Genomic DNA, 21,595 nt, shown 5'->3' with positions numbered 1-21,595 from the left:
GTACATATGTATTTTTTCTGCACTTCTGTACTAAAATTATTAATGTACTAACAATATGTTCAGAGTATCTCTATCGAGATCCGGCCTTATGATTCACAAATGATTTCGAGTTGGTTAGCATCATGATTGATCTCTAGAGTAAGGCAAGTATGTCACCAAAACAGAAGTAGCATTGTTCAATACAGAGTCAAATGCCTACAGTGAAATGACCACATTCCTTATTGGTTTCGAACCTCTGGACGTTGGAAGTTTTTTCACTTTTTCATAATGTTATCATGTCAACAAAGTTTATGAACATAAATGTCCAAGATCATACGAATAAAGCTTGTGGTTGTTGAGACATCATTTTTACAAACTGTGTTTGACAATTTCCCATTAACCTCTAACCATCATGAATTTTAACGACGTTAAAATTATTGTTGTAAAGAAAATGTATATATTACATATACGGTAGTCATATCACCAACTCAAGTATGAACTAAATCGGACATGCGGTTGTATAGATTTATTGACCCAACCGTGCATCAGTAATTACTACTTTGTGTTCGTAACACGGCAATTTGTGTTGCAGGACATAAACAGTAGTTACTGTACCAGCTATGAGTATCGGTAACGTTGGGGGAAAAAACATTCAAATATTGGAATTTACATAATGTACTGAGGATCCTCTTTGTTGGAAACTTTTAAGGTGTAACTGTGCGGTTTTCCGCCTTAAAATTGGAGGAGAATGTACAATAGTGAGAACCAAGATCCCAACTAGTGTGTATTTGAGATAAGCTTAGGATTTAAGCATTAAAGAAGATTTTATGATATCCTTTGGATAACCCTCCCATCAGATAAAATACTCATGTAAGGATTGTTAACATTCAAGCTGGGCTGATATGTACTAAAGACGGGGAGACTCTACGAATATAGACCAGTGGCATGCACAAGGAGTGGGGGCATGGCTCAACCGAGGCATTATAACAATCATTCGGGGAATTTATTGAACTAATCCTCCCGGTGTATACCCCATCTCCGGGGAATATCGAACTAATCCTCCTGATACACACCCCATCTCCGCCTTCGACAGACTCATTAATGTTTTGAGATTAAGAATCAGTCTACTTGAACAGTTTTCCGCTAAATAATCGGTAACTGAAGAAATAAAGTAGAAATGACACCTTTATTCAACAGTTCAGCTTTTTCTAAATCATACTGAGGACAATCAACGACATTATGACCACCAAAGATGATGTGAACTTGTGAGGCAAATTATTGGCAAACTCAGTTTGCAATATATCTCTGCCTATAAGCATGGTTATTGGTTTCAAACGACCACATATTATGCACACATGATAAGAGTTTAAATATATCTAACCTGTTTGATTAAAAAGTCCTTGTGTGTCCTTTTGAAATGACTGCAGTTCCAAACCATAACCTTTACCACATATCCATAACCTTTACCACAACGAGGCACTTTTTAACTCATTTCAATGCTTTCGCATATGTCTTTAACAGTTTAAGTCACATATTCACCAAACAACAGTGTTGTAGACACTGCCTATGTTCACAAATGTTAAAATCTCTGTTTAATTCATGGTTACCCTGTGCCAAAAGGGTCAGCAAGTCAAACAGCTCAGGAAAAATCGTTTTATCAACACCATGTAGATTTAGCATCTGCTTAGCTGCTTTCAATATCACGAAATCTTCAAACTTGGGTTCAAGGTGAGTTTTAGCACTGAAAATACTTGATACGTCATCATCAATATCAGCCAAATGAAATTGTTGATTGCCAGTAGTAATCAGGATCTTTGTTACATATTGGGTTCTCCTGAATTGTCTCAAGAATCAATCAACCGAGAAAGGTCTAGGGGTACACCCGAAGAAAACGACGCGGTCACAATACTAACTAGCTCCAGAATAGTCAAGTTCTTCGAAAACAACATCAGACTCAAACGTGCTATTTATGCCTGCTTTAACAAGATTTGTACTGTGACTTATTGCAGAATTGTAAGGCTAAAAGCAATTATACCTGCCATACATTTGGTCCAGTATATGCAACGTAACTTATACTGCAGTTCTGCTAACCCTGTATGCCGAACTGTACATCAATGATGCTTGCTTGTTACGATTGTGTTATTGCAAACGTGATTCTGCTTCTACTTTTACTGGCTAATTCAAACCCAATTACTTGAATCAAGAAACTGCTATATGTAGTAACAAATAATAAAAAGCAGTACTTCGAAGAATCAAGAAAATTATGCCACTGTTAGGTAATGATACACAAGTACCACATAAAATATTAAAAACGTAGGGGAAGACGACAGCTAAAACTTCAGGCTCTCATAGCATAAATATCTGTATGGTTATGATACGGGAAATTGAATGGCCAACTTGTCAGCTATCCAATGATGAGTAGCGTTTAGTTAGTGAGAACTTATATCTCGACTTAGAGACCACATTACTTCTGTGATTTAGTGTGTAAGTCAACAGGGCTTTTAATACTATAGGTGTATGCTATATTTAGCTGTGATGTAGGTCAACTGTTTTGGAGGTTGTAGACAAGAACTAATGAGACTTTAGTACCCTAACGGTATTTGTTGCTTTGTACTTGTTAGCCAACTTTTTAGGGTCTGTATGTCACGGCGCTCACAAGCGCCCTCACTAAGGTACCTACATGACTAGACGTTGAAACTTCAACTTTCATATAGTTTCTTTACAATAACACTTTCAGAGGCTAGCTGCATAGGCAACTCATTCTGAGCCTGTCACGGCGTTCCACCACCGCTCCTTGTACGCTTTGCAAAGTAGTCTCAACGGCACACCTCATATATCACTTAAAACAGCTTTTAAACCCGAATAAATTGTTACTGGTGAATGATGTCTTGCTTCTAGATGTAATTTCACTACAATATGGCTACAAAAGAAATTTGCAAGAGTGTGACTATTAATACTTGCATGAATTTGAATTTGAGTGGTGCAAGTTTGTACATGTAATATCGCTATCGGCCTTTTAACCTGGAGAATGCAGCTAGTTAGCCAAATTTAGTATATATCAGCACAACCACCAGTACGTGTGTATATGCATGCGTTGGGTCAAGTGGTTAAGGCAGTGAACTTGTTAACTAAGGATTATTGGTTCGAGCCCTGGCCAGATGATTGCGTTGTGTCCTTGGGCAAGGCACTTTATCTCCATTGCCTCTCTTCACCCAGGTGTATAAATGGGGACTTGCGAGGTGACTTGTAAATATAGTTGCGTCCGCCGGTTTGTGGCTGCACCCTATGGGAAGTGGGACACGTGGCTGTGGTGCACTGTGGTGCACTGTGGTGCCCCAAGAGAGATTTTTTGAATTGTGCAAAGTTTGGTGCGTAGGAGTGACAAGTTACCAATGACCAGGGTTAAGTACAGCGCGGCGAGACTTTATCGTAGTTGCGCTATATAAGAACTGTTCATTATTATTATTATTACTATACGGAATTGCGTTGCGAACCATGCTTCCAACTGCGAAGGTAAGGTTATCTTCTCCTGAGATTTCTTTCATCTACCTTTGCACAATACTTGCTGGCGACCCAACGTGACGCCTAGCATACTTCAGAAGATATCACCTGCAAATATTCAAGTTTGATTGAAATGCCAGAATTACAATAATCACCATATTAAAGGACTCCCAGTTGTTCATCAGTGAATTAGCCTGTCCATGGCAAACAACGTACAAAGTAACTGAATGCAAGCAGACAAATTTGTCATTTCAGGGTATCAACGGACTTGACACGGCAGAGCCCTTCGGGTCAGATTCTTCTCAACTGTACGTTTTGTGGGAACAGAAGAATATCTTTTTGGGGGGTTATTTTATTTCTGAGGTAATACACATCTTGAAATCGCGTACAAGTGAGTGTTTTTTTTTTTTGGGGGGGGGGGGGGGTTACTTAATAGATATTGTCCATCAAATCCTTTAGTACGTCAATTAAGAACTCTCCGTGCTACTAAGCACCCGGTATTCATAGCTGGTACAGTATACAGTTGTTTGAAAGAAACATCATGCATGATAATCATTTTACACGAGTCCCATAGTTGTTAATTAGTGCATATGGTGCACTGTGTCTGTTTTTTATGTATCAGTTGCTTAAAATACTAACAGTATCCATTATTTGACACTGAAAATTATTAACCAGTGTGATACCTGCACTTCGGCTTGATCAGATGGTTGGGTATACATGTGTGTCCATGTTGTGTGTTATTGGCCTAACTAATTTAACTGGTTTTAACAAATGACACAACTATGGTAGTTGCCATGTTGTTACATGCTTCATTTAACAATACTGATTTACTTTTAGTTGACTTTAGGCATTCATACAAAACAAAAAAAGCTCCTTCAATATAACCCAAACACTTGCCTTCTAAACTTGCCTTCTCTTCATGCAGTTTAAATTTTATATACTCCCTGGTGTGTTGTCCGCCCCAAAAAATAACACCATGAACAACCAAATAGTTCATAATACTGCAAGCACTCCATACACACTTAAATATTGCGTATTTACATTCAAATACAGTTCTTGTTGTTTTAGGCTTCGAGTAGGGTGGGATACAGCTTTTTAGAGGTAGAACAAGTAATAAGCAAAAAGAACATGTTGGGGTATGGGGCAAGATGATGTTTTTGCCTCCGCTATTTTTCAACTAAAGATGTACTCCAAAGCATGGTTGGATCATTCATCTAGATTATGTTGCTACATAATTATGATAGACTGACATTTCTAGGGCACCTGAATGTTTCCATACTGGAGAACGGCCATCTGACTGATATATTTACTATTTACTTTCCTTCCATACATTGTCTGTCTATATGATATTCAATGGCTACATAGCATATCTCAAGGAGAATATATGCCGAACCTCTATCCATATATCTGTGAATACATCAAACACGTTTGAAGAATATATAGGCATGGCGGGGGCAGAAGTGTGGTTGGGATGATGGGGTCGGGGTAGATGTGTGGAATCGGTATAGAGTGCATATACATAGTAGGGACTTTGACGTGTCTAAGACTCGGACTGACTAGACTTGACAACAGCTCATCATTATAGACATCACATGCTGTATCCATTGATAAACATATTTGCAGTATAAGTCTATATGGTGATAAGTAAACAGAGTAAGTGTCAAGCGCATATAATAAATACTCACTGATATCACCCCAGCATGAGATGTTTGCGTCTAAGGCAGATGGTTCGAGGCCGATGAAAACCCCCTCTTCTCCACAGCTTCCTGGTTGAAGTACGTAAGGTTCGCCTTGTTGAAAACTTTTAATATCCTCCAAAATTTGGTAATTTCTAAGTATAAAGAGAGTTATTTCCGAGTAAATGTTAGGGTAGTGTAGTGCTTTCGAATTTGTAGATAGATCTGTTGTGGAAATTGCTGGATGCTCTTTTATGCAGAAAAAAAACCCTACATGTACGTTTACACAACATTCGCGTCCCTAGCGTCAAATTGACTACTACAAGTCTCGTTTGGGTCAAAGCTGAACATTCTGTAGCAAAAAAAAAAAAAACTTACGTATTCACATGTGAAATACATAAAGGAAACTATTGCAATCTACTCAGTAACAAAAAAAAAACTTCATTTCTACAGCATCTGTATATGTGTTATATAAGGTTTATGGCTAAGGTATCTTGAAGAAATCTTAACTGCAGCACATTTTTTTATTTGGTGTTAAACACAAATAAAGATTGTATTCAAACCTGTGACGTATAACTGGTTTGGATTTGTCAAACTAGCCGACAATATACACTTTGTCGTGTAAAATTGATCGATAGCCGCGCGTTTGAGTGACCTCATTGCTAATATAATATTCTTGTATACTGTATTAAGATGTGTTTTTTGATCAGTTGTCTAGAAAACAATAAGTGGAAGTCAGTTTGGACAATGATAACAATACACACATAACGACACACGTTATCGCTGTTTGGTTCGTTTCATTAATAGTGCAAACTATGCTATACCGCATAGGAAACACATTTCATATGATGCATACTACTTTCCAATTGGACCTCTTTTAGATATAGCAGACCGCCTACTCAATTTGTCCTTGTCTACCGGTGTCACTTGCTTATGAAGCGTTCACAATTAAACCAACGTTGAACTTTGTCAGACTCCAAAGGCCCTAAATTGTCTTGCTGTGTTGCTGTTCATTCTTGTCTGAAACCGCGTTATACACAAATAAGAAAGTTTTCATAACTTTTGCAGCACTAACCTTTTTTATTTCTTTAACGTTCTTGCATTTGTCTTTTTCTTTTTTAGTGATTCACTTGTTTTGGGCTCAAATTTGTAGTTATAAATAAATTAAATAATTAAATGGTCCTTTGTATTCTCAGCTTAGTTTTTAATTCATTATTTTTTTGTTTTGTGTATATTGCCTATGTTACAATATTTTCTTAAATTTTTTGAGCAACATATCTGTCGACATGTTCTTGTTTTATTTATTTGCTGCTAATTGTATCAATTGAGTTCTTGTCGACTTGGCATTTTGAGTTTCCATTTGACAATCGAGTCAACAATCTTTTACATTTATGTTGCTATATCTCATACTTAGCTTTATCATGCATCTTTACGTTTTCATTTACAATTAGTTTTTCTTCACAAAATGTTTGCATTTTGTCAAAGTAATATCGTTCCTGCAGTGTCCTGTAACTTTAGAACGGTGTATAACAAGAAGATACTGAAATTTTATGCATAGAGATTAGATAAAGTCTAGTGCTTGATACTAATATAGTCGAACATACTTTAATAACTACAATGTGATACAAAGCGTTAATTGATAAACGACATTATTTATGGCAACTTTTTTATCTCGGTAATTGAAATGTCAATATATACTTCTCGTAATAAATCAAAATGGCTGTTTTGGTTTGTTTTAAATGTATCTAGCAAATAAAGAAGTTTACGGTTAAGTGTTATCAGTATGTTTGTCAATGATGGCCAATTAATTTCTTCTTTGCCCACAGAAATCTGAATAAGGGTCAAATGTTGAACCGTTATAAACTATTGTATGAGTGAAGGTATGTACTTATATCCGTACATCGTCGAGTGTGTTTTGGTAACATGTATCTGGTATACCGAACGTTAACACGTAAAATGTTTTAGCATCACTCCTTGCGGAGAATTTACTACAATCAACATTACCACAACGAAAGAACCAAATTTCTTCATGGCACTTGTTACTGATTAATTAATATACTATAGCCAAGTAGACTAGAGATAACATGATTGCAGGTAAGTCATAGGCCTATGTTGCATTCCTATTTGAGAGTAACTTATATTGTTTCTTTAAGCATATTATAAAGGAAATTAGTGCTCATTCATCTAGTCAATAGACTTCAAACCGTTAATACCATAATCTCTTATTGCAACTTTCTTAGTTATTTACCAAATCCGAAGGGGCTTAAGCTCCGACATCATCTTCAACGACATTTGAAGAGTGTACATGTGGCAAAGAGGAAATATGTGTGTAATATGTGGCAAAGAGGAAATATGTGTGTAATACGTGTCAAAGGTCTTGCTCAAGACGGACGACTTAATACAATATGACCTAAAACACGATGTAGAGGACAACAGTTGGAAGTCTGACCCCGTGACCTCGAAGAATGATCAACGATCACGCATATCATTAAATTTGAATTTGCCCGCATTGAACGTAAAGTCGGTCCTACATTTCACTCACAGAATTTACAGACATTGATAGTTTACAACTTACCGGAACCTCACAGAATGGATTAAAAGTAATTCCAATGTATGGTAGGGCAAAGATACCCGAGAAAAAATCAACGAAAACCTATGAAACAACGATTGCAATCCAACTTCGTCCTCACACATGTATTCCTAACTGACACAAAATAGGTCAAAACGAACCAACGAAAGAGAGTTACAGCAAAAAAGTTCTCCCATTTGTGGATCTTGTACTCTCCTACATGATGCTGTAAAGTTTCGGTGAAATGGTTGTCTAAGACGGCCAGTCACAAAACGATTACCTAGACTCGGCGATTTTGTTGCTGTCGCCGCCATTTTGAAATTAGGTAGACTTTCGCCAAGCCGTTTTCATGCTATGGGCTACTACCTACAAGACTTCACTCAAATCGTTTTCAATGTAGTGGAACCCATTCCTTTAGTGTACGGTCTATTAGGAATGTTAGGTTTTGTGGCGTGAAATTAAGTAATTTAAGTTGTGCTAAGGTTTGGAAGAAATTTTGTCCCAAATTCTAATATATGATTAGGTAAAATGTGAAATTACTGAGAGCTGCGTATGGGAGGGGTAAGAGAGACAAAATTGGGGAGGGGGCAAGGGAGATGGTGTTTACTTTCTAGCTAAATTAATGGCGGTAACTATTAAGGTAACACAAATTTTCCAGAGTCTGTTGTCAAAACTGAAGGGGTCATACCACATGTCGAATATACAAAGGTAACATGGCCTAGGCCAAACCTTATTTCTAGTTGCTTTCTAAGGAACTTCCAACAATTCCGAATGATTTATACCTACAATACCAAATGATTTATACTTACCCACTTACCATAATTCCACAGTAGCCCTTACTCAGTGAGATTCTGCAAAGCTGGGTACTCATCTGTTGCTTATATTCATCAATAAATATCAGTTAACAGTTTTCCAGTCAATACCAATCCTTGTTTGGTTCATGTATCACACTACATAACCACTTGCCAATATTGAAGTTAAGTACTGTGGCTTGGGTAGGGGTGTGTTGTTTAGGGGAGGGGTGTGGTGTTTTTAGGGGTTTTGGGGAGGAAATGTGGTGCTTAGCGGATTTGGGGAAGGGTTTGGAGTTTTCCAGCTTTGGGATGGGTGTGGTGTTCACCAGCTTTGGGAAGAGTTAGGGTATTTTGGAGGGATGAGGTGGTTTTGCCACATATGGGGACTTTAATTAAAAGCGGACTGTCAGTACACAGGACGCGTTTGGATACATTACGTTCTATGGATACTCTGACCAAATATTTTGAGTAGGGCTGTTTTCTTTTTCTTTTGCACATGCATAGTAGAACATTAGTCAACAGTGGAAATAGAGTTGCCTGGTCTTTTATTGATTTTATAACTGTAACAATAAGGCACTTTAAGCAACAGAAAAAAGAAAACAAAAAACATTTGGTGTGACACTCTCCATGAAAGAACATGTTTTAATGTCCTGTGAAAATATGGGCATGAAATATAAATTACTTTGATCACTTCAAAGTGAAATACTTTGTTCAAATGGAAGGAACAGCTTAACAAAATTTGAATACTTCTTGAAATGAAACTCACTTCATACTGTGAAGACTTCATACAATAATATTGTCTGAAAAAAAATCACACACAATGTCAAGTGCATTATGACTGGAAGGGGTATTTCAAGGTGGCATAGTGAAGGCATGACATAACAAAAACAGTTCAGGTGGCAGGATGGATAGTTTTGTAACTTTGAAATGGTGAGATATACCTGTGACATATAGCATAAGATTAAAATTAAAAGACAAATATATAAAAGTAAAAGGTAAGAGTAGAAAGTAAATAAATAAGTCCAAACTTGACATATAACTTTAACAACCTGGTCTTCTTCAGAAATAGGAGCACCAATAGCATCCCAACGATTCATACTTCCTTTCATATAATTCAAATTATTTCCAACTGACTTGCCCTCTGCCATTTCAGTTCTGAGGTACTTTTTCTTGAGCTGAATTTTGTTGGTTAGAGAATCCTTTTCGAACAGAGTACGCAAGGCATCCTAAGCATCACTTGGTTTGTCACTTGTTGTAATTAATTCCAGCTGACTAGATGCTATTGCAAGCACAATGATGAAAAATGCCAGTTGTGTCTTTTTCAAGTTTGCACTCTTCTACTTCTCACATACAGTAACCCCCAACTTTCCTGAGCCATCCTCATAGCCCACAGGCCTTTTGCAAGAAACAAATGTCTCATCTGGAAATTCCATGTCAGCCAGTTCGAGCCATCCATTTTGTTAATTTTCCACGTCATATCTTCTGTTGTTCCAGCCACATTGGTCAGTTGTCACGACTAAATCAACCAATTTAAGTACCGACATTTCCCAAGAAATGGTTCCAAAATCAGCACATAAATTCCAAACAACAATCTATTCTACACAGTTTACTTCCAGTGTATGTGTCTGGGCCAATACCCTGTTCGAGTTAGCTAGAGAATAGGCATGAGACTGCTGAGTATATTACAGCCTGTTGCTGCACACAACTTGTTCTTTCTATAAGAGTATAACAGAAACTGAGGAAAAATGTAAATTACATATATATAGAAAACAAAATTGCTTAAAGGTAGCACACTAATAATACAACCTGATTAAACAAACAATAGTTTGGAGCAGAGTTGTAACAACAGGCACTTAACTGATCCACAGGCTGCATTCCTTCTTACTACGGGTACATATAACAGAGCTAGTAACTTAAAGATATATAGTATTAAATAGAATGTGAGACTACATTTATTAGCAGATTTCTATAAATAAACTCTTATATGAAGACTTCAGATATGAGGATAATAAACATGAGGATGTAATAAACTCTGGAAGCTCTCTGGGCTAATACTTAATACCAGTGGAACTGCATTTTGCAATGTTAGTCATTATACATAACAAAACAAATCTAATAGTGAATGAAACTTTTCTTCTTTTTGGGAATAACTTTTTTTTGGTCATATATACATGGGAAGCACCTTAGAGAAATCTGTGTGTGACACACACACATAGGGAAGACTGTACGTGAATGACTAACTAAGTACTTCTACTACTGTACCTATCATAGAAAACAACATAACAATAAAAAGATCGTAAACTCTCGTTAACAGCAAAACATGTTGTCACAAAATGATCCCTGATATTGTTTTAAGTCACCTGGAATTATAAGTAGCTATGTACAACTACATGGCTCTATGAGGTGCAATTGTTCTCAAGTACCAGCAGTAGGTCTAACTGTAATAGCAATAAGTAAAAAGTGTAAGCAGTATAAAGCAAGCTAGTTTTATTTCTGTGTTACGTATCTTGCTCTACATATTAAGAATAGGGAATTGGGCCTAGACTTAAGTCATGGATCTAATACCGGTCTTGAACACTTGTAACAAAGTGACATTGAAATGGATCCCGATCCCAGCATGGAGGAAATTTTCACCCAGTCCAGCTTTAATAAAACTCATAATAAGCCATGATCTTAACTTATACATAGTACAAAGGCAGTCTACTAGTACTACTAATAATTTTTGTATAATAATAATAATACTAAATTGTATCTTATGCAGTCCAAATCTTTTCAAGAACAGGCCCCTTAGAATTATTAATATTACACAAGGACAAGAAGGCGTAGGCTAAGAACTAAAGGTTATAAGCCTTAGTCCATTATTAAAATTGGACTAAACTATGCAGGTATTCTAGTATTACTAAAACTAGGCTAGGGCCTACCTGTGGTAAAAACTTGTCGTAGTATATTACTTTAGTAAATACAAAAGTACTAGGCCTATAGGCTAGCCTAGGCTTGTACTAGGAGTAATATTACTGTCCGCTATGCCCTCGAATTTTTAAATTTTAACTATTTAGTAGCAATCAGTAGTACCGTGACTTATCAACTCCCTGATTTTTCCATATTAACGCAAAAAAATGAAGGGAATCTATGCCGAATAGAAAGATTACGAAAAATACGAGACGTTGCAAATCTAGCACTAGCTACATCATAGTCGACATATAGCGCTAGGCTGCACGTTATAGGATACGGTGCTTTCGTGTATATGTGTATTATGTACGTTAGGATACATGTATTAGGGGCAACCAAAACCACATAGGAGCACCATTTTCGTTGACCAAAAAATCACACTTTTCGGGGGAGTTACAACTTTTCTGAAAAATATGAGTAAGATTCAAGCTTATATATTACAAAAATGCTATTTTTACGGTTAAAAGTTGTCTAAGACGCGAAAGTCACATAACGATAGACGTCGACTCGATTTGACTTACCTTTATGTTTTTGCGTTGGTCGTCGATAAGAAAATGCACTGTTCTATTGGTAAAATCTTCGTTTCTTTCCGGAAATGATCGTATTTGAGTCTCTAAAGTATCCTTTATCGAGCTACGATACTCGTAAACCCGAATGACATTGGGATGTTTGCGAATTTTACCGATTACATCCATACATGGAAGTAGCGAACCGAAGTCCGTAGAACCGGATTTGCGCGAAACAATTACTTCCGGGTCAAGTAGCTGTGCTCGAAAATTTGCTTGTAACGGTCATATATTGAGGTCAGACTCCCAACTGGACAAGACCAACGCATGTAACGTTTGTGAAAAGATATTCCTAAGCAGCTGGGATGCTTGAGTCAGAAACATGAAAACGCATCATATGTCATCTATTACGAAAACGACCGATCCTCTAAGCAATCACGAACATCATCAACCGTTCGTCAACTGGACATGTGGACGTTCAGGAAGGGGTCACGGAAAGATGAGAATCAGGTTCCGATGAAGACTGAGAGGAATGAGGTTTACTATGTGAAAGATGCAAAGAGATTACATACGACGAATCACGAGCAAGGGACCGGAACTATCTAGTGATGGTGATTTGGACTTTGGAGCAACCAAAAACGTTGAATGTGATACCAATGAGAAAGTATAGCTCGAAGATCCGGTACGCTTTCTCGATAACATGTCTTTCGACCGACGGTGTTAATGAACTATGCATAACAATGCGACAACCACGATTTGAATTGACTGTACAATCAAACTGGCTAGATATTCGTATTAAATTCCAAACGAAAGGCAGACTTAGATGTAGTTTCAAGTTCCGATTACAGACGATGATCATTCACAAAGCTAAAATTGTTGGTTTGATGCAAACGTCCTCACTTGTGGGCTCTCATGCAGAAGGTGCCCACAGTTCCATATCTAATACATTAGGAAGAAACGGGTTTCGAGAATGAAAGGAGTCGTCCTGTGAGTATCGAGTGGCTGGGGTGGGACCCTAACGTAGAGTGTTTTCGTATTCGACATCATTGGAAAGATAAAGAATACGATTTACACTTATACCCGCCGATGAATACAAACACTATTTACCAATTGCAAGGCAGCTGCATGTTGGCACGCTTATGATTGCTATCTGATAAACAAAGAAATATAACATAGAGACAGATTGCAAAGTTTTGAGACCAGAAAAAACAAAGGAAATTAGATAGTTCATTCAATCACTCCCTAATAATTTAACCGTATAATTACAAAGAATTGTTGGGAATGTCATTATTATCAGATGCGTGACAGAGCCAAACCATCCCATGATTTCCTCCAGACCATTCAGCTATTAAATTACACCGGAGACTATTGTACGTGATGTTCGAGATGATCACTTATTCGGTGTCATCGAGTCTGATGGTCTATTCATGTGCCCAAATTTGCGGAAACTTTCCCCATCTTCAAGAACCCAGAAATCCATATTTCATCTCAGTGTTCAGAGATGATCACTTATTCGGTGTCATAGGTGATAGTGTGGTAGGTCTATTTAAGTACCTGAAGCTCTGTAAACCTAAATTTGCGGAAATTGTTCCCATTTTCAAGGACATATCAGAAATCTTCATCGACGATATTGTTTTGGGTCTAGTTCAAGTAGAATTCTGTTAGAAAGCATTTTTGAGAGAAGATACTGTTAGCTACACCTCAAGTGGTATATTGACAAAGGTTTAAAACAAATATTCGAATTTTCAACAAAGTCTTGCATCAAAGCATTCGGAGAAGCAGTATCAGATGTAAGACGGGAAGGTGATGTCACATTAGAGTTGAAAGGCCAGTGTATTTTACTATTGGTATATAAGCTGGGTCATCTTTTGCATGAGTGAACAATCCTTTGTGTACTAAAACTTTAATCCAGGGATCTATAGTACAATGATGTTGGCTATATAGTAAGAAACGGAAAACCAGCCAAGCCACTTGTGTATCCGTTTGGGGTTAATTTGGATCCCATTCGTGACTTTCATCGGACTCAGCCTACTCAATCCACAATGACTGTTGTAACATCTCTATGGCTAAGAGAAACTAAAAAAATACTGAGAAGCGTTGGAAACTTTGAACTCTTAATATTGTGTTCACAAGTAAATACTGTTAATATTATGTTGTAAAATCAACATCCTCGATGTATGAGGTATAACCTAATTTGTGTAGGGTAAACGAACCGCTGGGGTATTGAGTAAATGTTCAGTTTGAAAACACAATGTCTGCCGAAAAACACTAACATTTGTTAATCTCGTGCAAATGGTTTCAATTTTGCGTAGTACCTCAACTCCATGCTCATACCAGGGTGATATTGGAATTATATTCAATTATTTATTAAAGAAAGGCAAAACTGTGTGTATCTTTGAAGAATTAAATGAACTATTAAGCTTATACTTGGATGTCTTGGTAAATTTCTTGAACTGTGTATTTATATTGGTCGGGACAGCCTCTATTCGAACAGGCCATATTGTACCCTGCTCTTGTAAGTGACACGTGACAGAGATCCTGCCAAGACCATTATTGCCGATACGATGAACCTCATTGGAAATTCTTCATACGACAAAACCATTACGAAACCATAGAAATGTCACCAGTGTGACTGAAGATAATGTTTCCGGACGGAATAACGAAACCACCTTTCGGGATTTGTGATGAATTTCATAGAATGGAACAAACATAGATAAGTTCAGCTGTCAAACAAAACAAAAGGCATCAACAGCAAACGTCAAAAAAAGAAATAAATTTAGACGTTCTCAAGACCGAGAACTCAAAGACTGGTGAAAACAAAAGTTTTAGAGTAAACAATAACCAATGTTTCCCCTTAGTTGAAACAGGGTTTACCTATTTTTACCCGGAGAGGAAGGTCTTAGCAAACGGCGTTCAGACCACTCACCACGATATCTAAGTATCGCCTGTGTGGTTTTTCAGTAAAACAACCAGTAAGCGGAAGGAGAAATATATCGTTGCGTCGCAGAAGGGCGAGGCCGTGGCTTTAACATACTCTACATACCTCTCGGAGAAATCCAACACCACCTCCACGTAGGTCTGAGGCGGTACCGCCCCATTATTTTCGAGCACGGCGAACATGGCTCTGGTACTTAAATACTTGTATTCATATAATATATTATTAAGGGGTCTAACATGGTTCTAAATATCTCACATATGAAAGTCAGGGGAACTGTCGGGACTTTTGATTTATTCTCAAAAAGTACTAGAGTAGGTATTGCCATGGTGGTATCACGTATGATACATCGATGTAATCGCTAGACAAAGCATTTCGTTAGCTTTAGCGTTATACACCGTTCCAACGTTAGGAATACTTTTTTATTTGTGTATAACGCGGTTTCAGACAAGTATACACAGAAAGTCAAGTTAGAGCCTTTGGAGTCTGACAAAGTTGAACGTTGACAAGTTCAACGTTGGTTTTATTGTGAACGCTTTATAAGCAAGTGACACCGTTAGACAAGGAAACATTGAGTAGGCGGTCTGCTATATCTGAAAGAGGACCAATTGTGAAAGTAGTATCCATCAGATAATAAAATGTGTTTCCTATGCGGTATAGCATAGTCTGCACTATTAATGAGACGAGCCAAACAGCGATAATTGTGTGTATTGTTATCATTGTCCAAAATGACTTTCACTTATCGTTTTCTAGACAACTGATCAACAAACAAATTTCAATACAGTATATACAAGAATATTATGTCGCCAATGAGGTCATTCAATACTCGCGGCTATCGATCGATTATTACACGACAAAGTGTTGTCCATTGTCAGCTAGTTTGACAAGTCTATCCCGTTATATAAAGTGACGTCACAGGTTGAATAAACTCTTTATGTGCGTGTCACGCCAAATAAAATAAAAATATGCTGCAGTTAAGATTTCTTCAAGATAGTTGAGCCATAAACCCAATAAAACACATAAAATAACGTTGTAGAATGCATTTTTGGTTGTTTGTTACCGTGTAGGTCGCAACAGTTTTCATTTTGAACCTTAGATGTGATTACGTGTACGGTATTTTTGCTCTACAGAACGTTCAACTTTGACTCAACGGCGTTGAGTTTAGTGTTGATGACGCCGGTGTTTTGAGATGATGATGAGCGAAAATCAGAGAGGAATCTCTGATGCTAAAAACCACGTGAGTATAGTCAGGCCACTGAATTATTTCATTGATACACTTTAGGCTGACTGAAAATTGTTTACTGAGTGTCATATACGGATATAACATGGATTTTACTGGTAGAAATTTACAATGTGTGGCGAGTATTAAATATTGAATCCGATAGATATGTACACTTAAATTTGCAATGGGTTGCTAGTTTTAAAGATTGAAACCGAGTGATATGTAAACGTAGCTATTCAGCTAACATTGAATAAGTAACTGATGAAGATCTCATTTCAGTCGTCCAAATAGTAAACGACCGTACGATAATTTGGCAATCAAACTGGCTCTGATAAATCTATAAGCTATACTCTATCCTTGAAATGGAAAGGTACTGGCTGTATGGAAGAAGTTGTAAAGTATAGTCACATTGGAAAGTCAAACTAAATTTATCAATGGGAACTTAACAGATAATCTTTGGAAGGTTAAGTCATTCTGTATCCCATCTTGACATCGTCCTTGGCATTCCTGGCTGGCCTACTACCAAACCAACTATCTACAATCTTGAAATCGTACTTGCCGTTAAATGCATTACATATGCAGCACAAGAGTAGTTAACAAGCTAACCCAGGCTGGTATTCATATTGCATGTACCTAAAACAGCAAGGAGGTTTTACTAGTATCAGGAAGCATAAGTTTCACATCTTCATTGAGACTGACCTTTGGGTAATTTACCGTGTATACATAATCGCTTTGGAAGGTTAAGTTCTCAAGATAAAGTACTTTTGATATTTTGCCCATTTGCACCTCTGCAGACCCCAAATGCCATGCACACTAAATAATAGAGTTCTTGTACCCATTATATGTGATGTAACCTATCTTGGTATATCGTGTTTATAAGGTTCGTGTTTATGAAGTGTTACAGAGTTTGACCTTTCATGACCCCAAGTGACCTTTGACCTCCACCAAAAATAACAGCGTTCTTGTAATCATTTTAGGGAAGCCACCTGCAAAATATGACAGCCAATAAAGCTTCCTATCTGGTAACAATGTTTACAAGGATTTCAAGTTTTTTAGATTTCCATAGTTTGCCCTCTGTTGACCCCAAATGACCTTTGACCTCCACCCAAAGACAACAGGGTTCTTGTATACTACTTAAGGGGAGCAACATTTCAAAAAAGAGGACTGCAGAGGTGACTTATCTTGAGGTATCGTGTTTACAAGCGTCACATTCACACAAACAGGCATACACATACGCTGACGGCAAACGTTACTTGCCAGGCTAAGGCAAGTAACCAAAAATTGATTAACAGAGTCTGCAATTCGGGAAAACTAGTGTGTAAAAAGAAACAAAAAATATCGTGTGTAAGTCCCTCATTCCTATAAATTCACCTAGCACATGCATTTGTCACTCATTGTTGTAAAAAAGAGATTTATTAACCATTTTGTAATTTCTATATATTACTTTTATTTTCATAATATGGCGGATCCTCAGCAGGAGACGGCGCGATTGGAGAGTATTTTCAAAACACCAACCTGCAGTCAATAAATCTCCTGCATCTAAAATTGTAAGGCACAAAACGTATACGATATAAAGTTTACTTAAGAAGAAGAACGTCTTAGTTATTCGAACTCTGTCATTGGTGTAAAACACGTTAAATATCTTTAGGTGTCCGTTCTACCGTAAGATTCTTCACATCTGTTACTGTACAAGTGTACACAGAGATGACTATACATAGACTGTAAGATTATGCAATCCAATTATGTTTTAATACGAAAGTCTTTAGTTTGCACGGTTTTGCATGTGAGTAAGAAACATCTGTTCTTACACTAAATATATGAGAAACCGTCACATGAACAAGACCTGCGTTCTTAAGCAAAATAACGTGAAACCCCAAAAAACATCATATTTCACATTGTTGACGTAGACTTTGTTTGTCAAAACACGTTGTCGTGTATAATTACTGTTTAAGTTTTGACCACTTCTTAACACTTTTTGACAAGAAATACCGTAAGGATTCTCCATAGCCTTACACCTACACGAACACAAAATGAGATGACAAATATACTTTCAAAGTTACTTAGTGGACGTTTATTTGCAAGAAATCCCCAAAACGTCTTCATATACCAAAGATAATTGAGGAAAGGATCAAAAGCAATTGAGGATACGGTAGGCTGATGTGTTCTGATACAACCAATTACATGTTGGACAATCAGTTACAACGTTATGCAGCACCAAACACAGTTGACGACATTTTTTGCAGACAAGGTATAGAGAGATGCGATTTTGTATACTGTTGAAAAGAATTAGCCTACTCAAACAAAACCTTTCTTTACAAAAGAATTAAACGTATGATGTTCTTTAGTAAAAACTTCTTTCCACCGACCATCGCAATATCCAGTTGTATTTTCACATAGGCCCATATTTAAACTAGTAGATGTCGATTTAAATTGACATATACCGATGTATTTTACATATCATTGATTTTAATTGGCATCTGTCGATTTCAATCGATGATATGTCGAATTAAATTGGTATAAGTCAATTTAAATCGACACCTACCAGTTTAAATCGATGTTATGCCAATTTAAATCGGTATAAGTCAATTTAAGCTGCTAGAAGCTGGTATAAGTCGAAGGAAATGGTTAATTTCAATTTAAATCGGTACATGTCGGTTCCCCTATGTTTTGAAGTTAATTCAAGTTGCAAAATATAGCACCATAGGACACTTAATTAATAAAAAAAATCCCAAAGGGGAGGGGGCCCGCCCTCCCCTTAGACCCTCCCCCAGAACGGCATTTACAAATAAACATTGTGCCCCCTAATTAAGTACTGTGCCCTCCCTGTGACCCCCAGATTGAAATGATCTGGCGACGCCATTGAAGAGGTGGGGAGGGGCGGGTAGAGCAGCGAATGGTTTATATGCCTACCTGATTCTCACGTGTGATTTATCATATAGCTCATACCATTCAGCCACTCTCTCATTTAGACCTTCGTTTCCTCCAGTCAAGGTCGGCATGTCCCAATGAGTAGGAACTGCAATGAGAACTTCCCCCAAGCTTACTCCTATTTCCCGTTTCGTTGCTTCAAACATGTTACGTGAGGCAGAAGTAAGAGCTTTCTGTGAAGGGTTGAAGTGACATTTAAAAAAATAAAAAATAAACATTTAAGTTGCATAAGTGTTACAGAATTGTTGGAAATGTGTAGAATTTCAACTAACAAATCAATGCAAAATGTAACAATATATTACAAATATATAAAATTAAACAATAAAAGCTCAGAAGCAGACTATACTAGAATTAATTTTACTATACAGTAATTAATAAAAATAAATAAAAGTAATAAATAAAATAATAAAAACAAAAAAATAAAATATAAAGAAACAAAAATTCAGTTCGCGTGTACAAACGTTGACGAGAATTTTGGAAGGTTTTTATCACAAACATGTAAATTTACAAAATAACAATGAATTTGGCTCAAGATTTGAATCGGCCTATATATGGTAGTTGTTTTCTGGAAATAGTTATTAATGTTAGCTAGAAAAGTTCAGAGACTTAGTTTACTACATGGTGTACCCGAAATAAAGTGAAAGCCACAGCCGTAGGCGTTTCAGTTTTAAAGTCTACTTATTCCTGAGATGGACAACTTTGATCCATATTTGTTAATGAATTTCAAGCCGGGAAGCATTTATAAGAAAGATTTTGCTTTTCATTCTTCGTTTTTCATAGAGACAATAGGCCTATACCAATCAAGGAATAATTCTTTGCACACTTTGACAGTCGCGGCACAGAATACTATTTCCTCGGTGGATAAATGAGTTTACATTATGAAGAAAAACAAAGACATCTTTAGCTAACTTGCCATGATCACATCATCACTAAACTCGGCTGGTGCCAGATATGCATTTATAAAATTAATTATATTCGAAAGAAAATTATCACCACGATACAAATGCAGCCCATTAGAATGTGGTTCTGCCTAAAAGCGTAGAACATTTCCAGCTATCATGTTAAACAGCTATTTAAATATCCTTTAAATACGCACTACTCACCATTATGTTTGGAATTATGTCATCATCCTGGTCAACAGTTTCATGTATTGCTACTAACAGCTTCTCATAACGTCCATTAATGAGTTGCAGGGGTAGTCTCCCCCACACTTCATCATCCTTAGAATATTCACTGTTGACGTAACCCGCTCCGAATCCAATCGTGAATATTAATATCCATGTACAAAGGTTCGGGCCTGCTTGAACTTCCATATTTAGCCAATGTTGGAGAGAACAATGCGAGGTTGAGTCTAAAAGTCACTTCAAACTGTCATCTGAAACAGTAACATTATGTAATGATAATCATGCGAGTTGCTATGACTATAATAGCATGTAGACTAAATATCAATATTTGGTAAACTTACAGAGTCGTGCCGAACTCATATCATTTTGTTGTATATGTACCTTCCACCGAGTAATGCTTTTTCCCCTGTGACGCTGTTAGTCCTGTAGTACAGGAGAGTGAACGTCAATTATATAATATATTCCGTCAAAGTTTACCCGCGTCGAATTAAGACTGTCCATCCTATTCACAGTAAATAATTCTTGCAATCTCTATTCGAATCAGTGCTGCTATAGCTTTATATGTACGTGACAGTGGCATGCATGCAGTTGTCTCTGTTCAGTTACCACTGTGCAGTTGGCGTATATAAGCATATTCTGTGGAAATTCGAGACAAATGATGAACTGTAGCCTGACACCGGGATGTCTGCTGTACACGCTACAGGTCCTGAACGACCTAAAAAATATTCGGGGAAATTCCCTCGCTGAACTTGATTGATCGCAACAACCAATCCTCACGTGACAGTATTGGTGATCACAGTATTCCTTACCATGCATCGCCAGGAAAAGAATATGGTGCGCCTGGTGTGCCATAGGTCCTGAAATCGATATATGTCGAATTAAATTGACATACATTAGTTTCTCGTGCTCCGATTGGATGAAATCAACCACTGGTGTGTCATAAGTGGTAAAATGGACATATATCAATATAAATTGACGTTCATGGAGGAGCTTAAATTTGAAAATTCCTAAATAAGACATTTTGGTAAAATTGAAGGTGAGTAGTGCTACAGTGTATGTTGAGACAATGATATATAGTGATATATAACTTTTTGATATATGTATGGTGCAATAGGAACTGTTTGCAATATTTGGTCCGTCGGCAGGGAGAGAAGAGGGAAAGAGAAGGATGAGTCTTATGATTTTATTCTGGTGTGGAGGTGGGGGGGGGGGCGTAGATGTATATGCAGTTGCGAGCCTGCACGTAGCACAATAGGCCTCCTAAATTAGTGGCAGGCTAGAACAGGAAGAAACTTTAACATATCGACTATTTCTACTGAATATAAGTACATTTCAACGATGAAGACGCTGACAATCCAAACAAAATCATTTTTTAGTAACCGGGATATCCGGCGCGCCTGCATGGTTGCTGC

At 37.2% G+C, this 21,595-nt stretch overlaps 1 protein-coding gene across 14 annotated transcripts in view; it reads right to left on the bottom strand.

The window, feature by feature from the left end:
- The window catches only part of LOC139961791 (hyalin-like), a 58,501-nt gene extending 37,600 nt beyond the window's left edge, over positions 1-20,901 (bottom strand). For 4 of the 14 annotated variants that reach the window (XM_071961293.1, XM_071961291.1, XM_071961294.1 and 1 more), the window contains exons 1-3: positions 20,163-20,898; positions 19,042-19,232; positions 5,166-5,311 (exon numbers count right to left, since the gene is read on the bottom strand). In XM_071961293.1, the coding sequence (XP_071817394.1) occupies positions 5,166-5,311; positions 19,042-19,232; positions 20,163-20,372 (547 nt within the window). In that variant the 5' untranslated portion in view covers positions 20,373-20,898. Of the gene's footprint in view, positions 1-5,165; positions 5,312-19,041; positions 19,233-20,162 lie in introns of all 14 variants that reach the window. The other 10 variants (XM_071961304.1, XM_071961298.1, XM_071961299.1 and 7 more) reach the window with 7 other exon arrangements.
- Positions 20,902-21,595: the final 694 nt, after the last annotated feature.

This window comes from Apostichopus japonicus, chromosome 20, assembly GCF_037975245.1.
Source record: "Apostichopus japonicus isolate 1M-3 chromosome 20, ASM3797524v1, whole genome shotgun sequence".
Lineage (NCBI taxonomy): Eukaryota > Metazoa > Echinodermata > Holothuroidea > Aspidochirotida > Stichopodidae > Apostichopus > Apostichopus japonicus.
This window is presented reverse-complemented; position numbering and strand designations above follow the sequence as displayed.